This window comes from Protobothrops mucrosquamatus, unplaced genomic scaffold (assembly GCF_001527695.2).
Source record: "Protobothrops mucrosquamatus isolate PMUCROS unplaced genomic scaffold, P.Mucros_1.0 scaffold825, whole genome shotgun sequence".
Taxonomy (NCBI): Eukaryota; Metazoa; Chordata; class Lepidosauria; order Squamata; family Viperidae; genus Protobothrops; species Protobothrops mucrosquamatus.
This window is the reverse complement of record NW_015387085.1, coordinates 171918-182767: the sequence shown is the minus strand read 5'-3', so window position 1 is coordinate 182767 and position 10850 is coordinate 171918. Positions and strand designations below refer to the sequence as shown.

The window sequence follows — 10850 nt, the reverse complement described above, 5'->3', positions numbered from 1 at the left end:
GAAAGTATTGTTAATTTATATCGATTGGGTCTAAGAGTTAGTTAATATGCACAACACCGCACAGAAATCAAGATGCGCATTTGATAAAGAAAGAACAGATTGTTTTTAATCACTCTTTTCTTCTCATTAGTTGTTCCTTGTTGTTCAGGTCTGGCCGAAACACAATGATATAACATTTGGGGAAAAAGATGCATCCCAGAAGTCCAGCACCCGAAGCAAAGATAGAAAAGATCTCCACAGCCACTATGTATTTCCCTTTGGAACTTAGGTATGCTGGGACAAAGGACAACCAAACACTGCAAAAGATCAACATGCTGAAGGTGATGAACTTGGCTTCATTGAAAGTGTCAGGTAATTTCCTGGCAAGAAAAGCTGTGATGAAGCTAATAAGAGCCAGGAAACCCATATAGCCAAGGACACAATAAAACATGGTCACAGAACCTTCATTACATTGCAGGATAATTTCTTCAGACACTGAGATCAAATCAACATCTGGGAATGGAGGGTTCATTGATAGCCAAAGAGTACAAATGCCTGCTTGGATCAGGGAACAGGAAATAACAATGGAATTAGTCAATTTTTTCCCCACCCATTTTCTCATTCTGGATCCTGGTTTGGTGGCCATAAAAGCCAGAACTACTGTGATGGTCTTTGCCAAGATAGAAGAAACAGCCATCGAAAAAACCATTCCAAACATTTTTTGTCTGAGAAGACAACTTAATTTTCTTGGTTGGCCAATGAAGAGCAATGCTGAAAGGAAACAGAGCAGCAGAGCGATGAGGAGTGTATAGGTTAGGTCGCGGTTGTTGGCTATGACAATGGGAGTGTTGTGGTACCTCATAAATGCTCCAAGTACAAGAACAGTGGATAAAGAAAAAGAAAGAGCAATACAAGCTAAACTGATCCCTAAAGGTTCTTCATAAGTCAAGAAATTAATAGTTTTGGGAATACAAAAATCATGTTTTTTGTTTGGATAGTATTTGTCTTTGCATCTAGTACATTCATTTTTGTCTGAAAAAAAAGAAAAGAAATAAGATAGAATTCTTACTAATATTCTGTATAATTGTCCAGCATGACATTGTAATATATAGAACAATTTGAGGTTTTAAAAGTGTCTGGTAACTCTCCAGAGACCGATGACCCAAATTTTGTTTTCTGCATTTAATAATGTTTGATATGTTATTATTTTTTTATTTTTTTAATTTTATTATTAAAATCCATATGTGGGTTTCCATCTCTAGGGATGGAAAGGACAAATAATAGTAAAGCATTGTAATAACAAATCTGTTGCTTTTAGTTTTGAGTGTATTAGTACACAGTATATGTATCCAACAGGTAGTCCTTGACTTACAACTATTCATTTAGCAATTGTTCAAAGTTACAACAGCTCTGAAAAAAGTGACTTCTGATCAGTCCTCAAATGTACAAAAGTTGCAGCATTTTAAATTTATTTAAAATATAATATTAATTGGGTGGACTGATTCAGAAAAATGTGGTTCTGAGCAAATAAACATTTCATTCCATCCATAATATTTATTGACATTACAGAACTCTCAGCAATTGAGTTTCACCTCAGAACCCAGTTCAGCTAAATATAGTGGAGTTCTCTTTACTAGTTTATTAGAAGTTTGTTTATTAATTACTGTTCTACGATAGCTAAGGAATGTGCAGATGGCCAGGGTATTAATCTTCCCCAGACCCTGTAGATGTGAGTAATGAAACAATATTAAAAATACGTGGTTTTGCAGTTATTTCATAATTTTCCAGATGGTTAAATTCAATAGAAAAATGTTCTTTGTTTGGTTTTAAAAAATAATCAGGAAACAGTGTTTATTTTTTAATTAACAAACTGCTTGAATACTGCACTGTCTAAAGCAACAATTATCAGCTTTGGAAATGTTTTCTCAAAATATCAGAGCCTCCTATTACTTGAATAACTCAAAATGAAGTAAAGGTTGTTTAGATGGGAGCAGATAAATGTTTTCATACCTTTCTCAGTTGAAATTCTCCCTTTTGGGCATGGAATGCAATCATAGCAACAAAACAGCTCCCCTTCCTTCACCTGCTTGCTGAAACCAGGATTACAACTCTCACTGCAGACAGAAATAGGTTGGACCTAGGAATAAAGGAAAATATGGAGAAGAAATCAAAAGATTTTTTTATCCAAAGAGCAAATCTTTTCTTATTTCCAAATGTGCTTAATTCCAAATTTTGTAGTCTAAAGACAATTATATTCTGGAGTAGGTATATTGAAGCTTTTTGACCCAATGGGCACATACATATGAAAATATGAGAATTTGTCATAGGCACCTTCTGAGTTTAGTAATAGATATAATAACTTGAAACTCATTTTTCAACTAGAATGGTAATAATACGAGGGCAGTTCAGAAATAAACCTCCATTTGATTATCAATGACAGATACTCGCAGATACAGAACTTTTTATTATGCACATTAGAAAACTACAACATTACATTACTTTTTGACATAATCACCATTCAAATTGAGGCACTTGTCGTAACTTCCTACAAGGTTTGAAATTACTTAGTACTGGTCACTGGGTGCCAAATCTGGGTGGGGGGTGTGTGATCAAAAACATCCCAATGGAACTGCTTCAAAAGTTCTTGGGTGTGTCTAGCGGTGTACGGATGAGCATTATCGTGAACTAACACCACATCGGAAATCAGCATGCCCCAATGCTTGTTATGGATGGCTCATCTGAGTTTTTGTAACGTTTCACAGTAGACATCTGAATTGATAGTCAAACCATGCTCCATGAACTTTACGAGCAGTACTCCTTTGGCATCTTCACATTTGGTGAGATTTTCTATGGCACCACTTCTGGTGTGGTGTTGGTCCATGATAATGCCCGCCCGTACACCGCTAGACACACCTAAGAACTTTTAAAGCAGTTCCGTTAGGATGTTTTTGATCACCCCCCCAGCCCAGATTTGGTGCCAAGCGACTACTACTACTACTACTACTACTACTACTGTAGTTTTCTAATGTATATAATAAAAGTTCTGTATCTGCGAGTGTCTGCCATTGATAACCAAATGGAGGTTGATTTCCAAATTGTCCTTGTATAAAGCTCAGTCAAATCTCATTGTTTTTAAATTAAATACATTGAATCTAATAGCACTTCCAATTAGTAGCTTTATCTATTAATAATGTCCACCTATTAGTATTGGAAAAAAACCCTGAAAGCACTGCTTAAAAATCAGAATAACTAAGGATGGGTATAACCTTAATCCACGGTGGCCTGGGGCTGAGCCAGATTGCATCAAGAGGACATGACGGCTCACTATTTCTCCCCAAATACTGTTAAAGAGTCATCTTTAGGCCACAGTTAATTGGGCCTGATGATGAGCTCTAAAATTGCTTATGAGGGAATAACTTGATGTATGAATTTACTAATGTCCAATATAAAACAATGATATCAGATTAGAGAAATTAGTGCTAGTTCAGATTCAGGAATAATAATTAAATTTTACCTGGTTAAAACAGCTGTGCCATGTAATCATCTCATCACTGATGGTTAATATTTTATCTGGGGGAGCTGAATGATCCACACTTCCAACTTTCACATGAAGAAAAGATTTGTTTGGGAAAGCAATCAAGTTGAGAATATCAAATCCAATTGCCAAAATTCCATTCTGGTCAAATAAAATCTGTTCCCCAGCACTATTGTTAAAAGCAACACTTCTCAGAAAGTAGTGGAGCTAAATTTTTTAAAAAAGCACAAGATATTGGAAAGACTAATTTGCCAATCTCCTTGTTGGTAATTTACAAAACAGAAAAATACACATTTGAATTGCCTTCTAGGCACTTTCATTTTTGTTATATCTACACTACAAAAACTCTTGTATTTGTTCATTTGTAACCTTCAACTGAGCAAAATTTGATAGTATAGGGCAACAATTATTGAACCAAGGTAGCTCAAATGGATTAACTTACAGAATGGTGCAACCCTTGACTCTTTGGGAATACTAGTGAAGTAGGGCTGGCTGGGAGGCACCAAGGGTTACTAGGTGAGTCTTCTTTCTCCCTAGGGAAAGGGGTCTCTGGAGATATACTCAACTGGGAAGGGAGATGTAGTTTTCCTCATGAGTTGTAGCTTCCTTGGTTCCCCTCTCCCCTAGCAAAATGGCAGGCAGTTCCATGGATCAGCTGAGGAGGGGGAGGAGGAGAAATATTCACTGGGGATGTTTTGAAGGTTGGGAGGGAGAAAATGACACAAGGCTATATAGTATGTGGAAAAAGAATGACCCAATAGACCATGGGTTGTCCAGTGAAATTAAAGAGAACGTGTGACATGAGTCAAAGGATTAGTAGATGAAACCAAAATATTGTTGGTTCAAAAAAAAGATAAATAGAATGAATGTGCACCTTTTCTCTGATAGTTTGAATCATACTTCCAAAAAATGATTGGACATTTTCTGACTTTTGGAGTCAGACAATCATACAACCATATATGGACAGATATATTTCCACGGGGGATTCAGGAGGAAAGGAAGTAAAGCTGTAGATACAATATAACATAATTATAGAGTTGGAAGGGACCTTGGAGGTCTTCTAGTCCAATCCCCTGCTCAGGCAGGAAACCCAATAATATTTCAGACAAATGGTTGACCAATCTCTTCTTATTACTTTCAGTGTTGGAGTACCTACAGCTTCTGAAGACAAGCTGTTCCACTGGTTAATTGTTCTCACTGACAGGAAATTTCTCCTTAGTTCTAGGTTAGTTTCCTCCTTGATTAGCTTCCACCCATTGCTTCTTGTCCTGCCTTCAGGTGCTTTGGAGAATAGATTGGTCTACTCTTCTTTCTGGCAGCCCCTTAGATATTAGAACACTGTTATCTTCTTACCCCTAGTCCTTCTTTTCACTAAATGATATACAATGCACGTACATATACAAAATATTCAAATACTTTGGCCACCTAATGAGAAGGAAGGACTCACTGGAGAAGAGCCTAATGCTGGGAAAGATTGAGGGCAATAGAAGAAGGGGACGACAGAGAATGAGGTGGCTGGATGGAGTCACTGAAGCAGTAGGCATGAGCTTAAATGGACCCCAGAAGATGGTAGAGGACAGGAAGGCCTGGAGGAACATTGTCCATGAGGTCGCGATGGGTCGGACATGACTAACAACAACATACAAAATATATGTACATTATGATATATTAAGGGAATGGAGTCACAAAGAATGAAAAATAGATCTATTACCTGCCAGACATCTTGATTATGAATTTTCCTTCCTATTCTATTCATCACTGACCTGTCAGCATTTCTAGAAGAAAACAGAGCATGTAAAGCATTAGCTATGGCATAAATAGCATTGTAAACACTGTAGCTGTGGCCAGTCATGTCCATTTCAAAAAAGGTTCCAGGAAGACTCTCCAAATTTTCTTTTCCATTGCAAATTTTCTCATGCTCGTAACTCAAAATTGTATGTGGGAATACACAGTCAAAGGCTTCTTGCCAGAACTGTTTGATAAATCCATCTTCCTTTGCGCTGAAGGGGTTTTGTATCTCAGCAAATGATTTGAACTCTGGTAGAGCAGGGGAATGAACTGTGAAGGAAAGGGCACCATCAATTATTTTGATACTCCAAGCACGTTGAAAAGGGATTATATTGAATTCCATCTGTGCAGTCATTATGCACACAATACCTTTTGGTTTACTTCTCACCTCCTCTATATTTGGAATATATTGTAGCCATAGAAAATAGCCCATAGTAAAGGATTCTCCATTGAATACCAATACATTAGCTTTACCACCCATGACATAATCATAGACTTTTGCCCCCTGTTGAAGCATGCCATCAAGTCTATTGAAATCAGTTAATTTGTGAAATCGTTGAACGAAAGAAACACAAACCCCTTTTTTGGAAAAAAGAGGAATCACTGTTTCTATAAATTTTTCTCCCAGCTCATTATCCATAATAAGGATTCCAATCCATGTCCAATTAAAATGTAGGAGCAGAGAGACAATCCCGTTTTGCTGAAGGGGTTCTGGCGGAACCATCTGATAAAATGAAAGGCCTGGGGTTTTATCATTCATTATTGGAGCAGAGCCACAAATAAGCTAGAGAGGAACAGGAAAAGAAGATAAGAGCAGCATCTAGATAACATTTTCAAGTCTTCATAGTGATCAACATGTAGTAATTCATCATTTTATCCTAACCTTTAAGAGAGCTTTGCCTGCCTTGCTGAGATGAGAATTCCATGAATTTCTATCCCTGGATTTTGTAGTTCTAGAAGGCATAACAACAAGAAAGGTATTGGAGGTCTGTTGAATTAAATTTCAGTGTTGCTATGGATGAGGAGTAATTTCTAATAGAATATTATGGAACCTGACCTCATCTAAAACCAAGCAGTATATTCATAAGGTATGGGTAATTGGTGCTTCATATTTTCAAAACAAAAGCATTTTTATTTTCCAGACAAAAGTAAATTTGTCCTCATGTACAGATATATCTAGTGATGTCTAGATGCATAGACGAACATCCTGAATTTTATATTGATATACATTTTTAAATTGTTCAATTTATGCTTTTGTTGAAGGTGAAACGAAAATTAGTTCAGAGATACTTATGACCCATTTAGATTTGCAGTGGTCAATGAGTTTTTCTTGCAACATCTTTTGTTTCATAAGAACAAAGTGTAGATATGATTTTTTTTTTAATTCCCAGAGATGGCTTTTTGAAGTCTTGTATCGGGTTGTACTAAGTTTATTTCTAGATAAACTCTTGAGACTGCATTAGCATTGGAAGCAACTGGATACTTGGATTATATTCTGAAATTCACCATGTCAAATGAAACCTTTTTAATGCTGAAAGAGATTCAAAGCTGACTTGGAGAGCTAGTGTGCCTTTTAGTTTTTCAGTTTCTCTGAATTATTGCAGCTTTCCTTCAATACTTCTGAGCAGTTCTCCTCGTCTCCTCTAAAATCTGATTGGTGTTTTCTTGTGAGATGGTTTGTTTTTCCAGTTTATATCCTCCCCCCCCTCATCTCTTTTTGTTGACTTGTAGTATAGGTTTACTGATTCAACTCGTTGTCTCCTTTTTATTCCTTTTCCATTCTTTGTACTCAAACAATAATGCTGTTTACCTTCTGCTATTTGTCTCTTCCTTTATAATGAGTTCTTGCTATTAATGCCCATTACTTATTAGCATACCCTACTATCTATGTAATTGGAATAAACATTGTAAAACTAATAAAAATAACTGGGTTTTATTCCCAGAATTGTCTGTTCTTCCAACTAGCTTTTTAATAAGTGGGTTAAAACATTAAATTTCTTAAAAATAAGAGCTTACTTTTTAAAGAATTCCTCAAAGGTTTTTGCAAACTAAATGGATTATTTCTGACTATTGGACTCTAGAAATTTCAGGGGAATATCTTTTCACCCATTCTGCCTCAATATACTTAACATTTCAATATGAAGTTGCCTTGTGAAACTGAAAATAGCATGAAATTTACATTGAAATGATGTCTTACCTGTGGAATCTTATAGATATCCAAGATAGTTGCCACAGGAAAAGAGATTTGGGCATCCACTCCTCCAAAAAGAGCTATCAGATTACTCTGGATGTTACATAGATAGTTGGGAACCAGTCTCTCAGTTGCTGATAGAAGTAGCATGGTGGCCTGATAGGTACTTCTAGCATTGTTGTAGCTATCATAAATATTGAAGCCCAAGGTGAGATTGGGTAGGATTTGTGGGTTTTCATTGATTTCCTTTACTGCAAATGCCAAAGCCAGGATGTGCTGGTAATTCTTAGGAATGCCACTACAATGAGATTTGGACATCAGAAGGATATTCTACCATTCTTACATTCTACCAATAGTTATATATAAGGGGAATTCAGTAAGTTAGTTTCACCAACTTGTCCCTTATATCTGCCGCTCTAAGTGATCTCCCTTCTGTATATGAATTAATAAGAACATATTTACAATTAAATATTCTTCAGTAATATTCATTATCAGACAACTTTGAAGGACAATTGTGCAAAGAATTTTAAACACAGAGTACAAACAAGAAAAACGTAAAAGAGCTTTAAATCAGTCCTCTTCAAGCTGTGCGTATGTCACCAAGGGGTCCTCCCCAATCAGCACAGCAATAGTGGAGAATTGCAAACTTGGAAGCCCACTCAGGTGGCAATGCTCTGATTTGGTAAGCATGCTTTAAATATAGAATATCACCACATAGATGGGCTTCCCCATTCCCCATAAGTCCACACATAATGTTCTCTGATTGAGAAAATAATGCTTTTCTTAGCATTTACTTATATTGACCCCCATCAATCATCTATTATTCTTTGATGGATTATTTCAGCAATCAGAAATATCTGAAAATATAAACCAATAATAATAATAATTCCATTCCTTACACATGTTGTTCAGTTAATATTGGAGGGGGGTGTTCTTCAAAAGTAACTTCATCCGAGACCGGAGCAATTTGAGAAGGAATGCCTCCCACCATAAGATCTCCTTGCTGATGATACTTGTGATATGGAGGATATGGATGAAGGATGCTGCACCTGTGAGTTTTGCATCCCACATGAGGGAGCAGCACTAGCAGCCAGACCAGTAAAGCTGCCATCCCTATTAGAAGGACAGATTTCAAAGATGCTCTTTTTTTCTTACATCATGACCATTAGCATTTTTGTGATTAACATTTTATAATATGAGCGGTAGTTTGTCTAGGATTGGGCTTGGGGATCCTTACTTATCCCTAAGCCTACCATGTTTCTCTCTAGCTCTAAATTGTATTGATATTTTAAGAGAAAGAGAAGTAACATCCTACATTAACCTTTTTTATTAATCTTTCTAACGAACACTGAAATTCAGTGAGACTGAGAAAAAGAAGAATTAAAAATAGTAATTTACATGCACAAACAAGAAGATGATTATTAAATTGGAGTTCAGTTTTCCCTAGGGAAGTCCTGCAGAAATCATGTGGGGGTTTTTTTCTCTCCTATTCTTATAGGAACTAGGATTTTTTTTTGTAAGAATCATGAATGGGGAATATGCGAGGGATTGAAAGCTATGTTCAGATTCTGGGAACAATTTGATGGTGATAGTGGGCAAAAAAATAATGCCCAGAGATGTGCTTGAGGTGTTCATGGGTTTGTTTGAGATGATATTCTGAAACTGACTGGCTGATAATATGAGCTAACCTTGGAATATTAAAGAAGCAAATGATTTATTGTAGTATAAATAGGAATCATTATGTCTTAAACAGGAATAAATGGAATGAGACTTTAAATTATTTAGTAAAAATCAATGCTTAATTTCTTTAAAAGTGAAAAGAATATAAAATGGAATAGCTATTTTATAACTTTGCATTTTAGATATTCAAAATGAAAAAAGCAAAAAACAAAAAAACAAAAAACAAAACCCCACTTACTTCAATTGAACAGAAACATTTAATAATATCTATTTATTTAGTTCTCTGACAAAGGAAATTTCTTGCTAATACAGTTTAGGAGAAATAATCTGCAGAAAATGTCTATAATGCTATCAGAATGGATTTTAAAAAGCTCAGAAGGAATCTCAAGTCTCTGGGCACTTAGTATTTTTATGAAAGCAGAGAGAATAAGGAAATCCCTGATCCTGGTCTCTCCAAGTTGATATAGTTCTTTTATTGTATCCTCACCTAAACCTAAAAGTCTTCTTCTAGAGACCTTTGAAATTGAAGTGCCATCACTTTCTCCCTAACTTTTCAAAGAAAAGAAATGTTGGTGATAGATCTGTAGTTATCCAAAATAGTCAGATCAGATGAAGGCCTCTCGATCATAGGGCATATTACAGCTCATTTTGAGGTAATAGAAATATTCTGTCAGTCAGAGATTGATAATGTTCAGATTCAATCTCCTACTACTTCATTTGAAACCTTAATCAAGCATAAGCATAATCCAACTGAAAAGCACTACAGCTAATTTTGGTCATGGTGCTCACCCTCTAGACTTCCATTCCTATTAAGATTGGTACCAATACTGCCAGCCTTTAATAAAGCATGGGCAATCTACATGTGTTCCAAGGCATAGCAGTCAGGAGTCTAGATGGTCCATGAGATGTCATTGTTTTGTTATGTGTTTTTTGAGTTTGTTTCAGGGAACTATCATAGCTTTCAATGCTTTGTTGATATTGCTCTATTTATTTAATGTGTTATTGGCTGCCTAGAGTTGCATCTATGAGCTGGGTGGAGAAATGAATCAGTTCAATTAAACAGTATATAAACAAATTTTTTGAAGAAGTTGCTATCCATTTCCTTGGAACTTGAAGACTTAAAATGTTCTAAATTCATTTTATTAGATGAGACCCCAATCTTCTCTATTGGTGCTGTCCATCTGAAGTTCAGATTTTTACAAATCTGAATGGTTTTTGTCCAGTGGTGGAATTCAGCCAGTTTGCACCGGTTTGGTAGAATCGGTAGCTAATTTTTTGTTGACTTTGGTGAACAGGCTGATGCCTAGCTCTTTTTTGCAAGGCCCAGAATGGCTCACTGGAAGTGAGCCACTTCTGGAAGTCCGTTCTGAGCCAGGGAGGCCTCCCAGGCCCACTGGAAGTACATGGACGCATCCCAGGCCCAGAAGGGCCCACTGAATATGCATGGACACTACTTCAGGAAGTCTGTTCTGACCTGGGGAGGTGTCCCAGGCCCAGAATGGTCCACTGGAAGTGTGTGGACACCAGGTCACCACGTTCATGTATTTAAATCCCACCACTGTCTCAAGGGAATGAATCACATTAAGAAAGACAGATGGATGGCATTCAGTCAATGCAATAAGAGTGCAAAATATTTCTTTTTGGTAGTGTAATTACCACTGTGTATTCATATATGTA

At 36.5% G+C, this 10850-nt stretch overlaps 1 protein-coding gene across 1 annotated transcript; it reads right to left on the bottom strand.

Annotated features, from left to right (window-relative positions):
• Positions 1 to 109: 109 nt before the first annotated feature.
• On the bottom strand, positions 110 to 8604 carry LOC107290092 (vomeronasal type-2 receptor 26-like). The gene is made up of 6 exons (XM_015818939.1): positions 8393 to 8604; positions 7500 to 7791; positions 5226 to 6086; positions 3494 to 3721; positions 1990 to 2116; positions 110 to 1011 (listed from the first exon to the last, which is right to left on the bottom strand). The coding sequence occupies exons 1-6, from the start codon at positions 8602 to 8604 to the stop codon at positions 110 to 112; spliced, it is 2622 nt and encodes an 873-aa protein (XP_015674425.1).
• Between the last annotated feature and the right edge of the window lie 2246 nt (positions 8605 to 10850).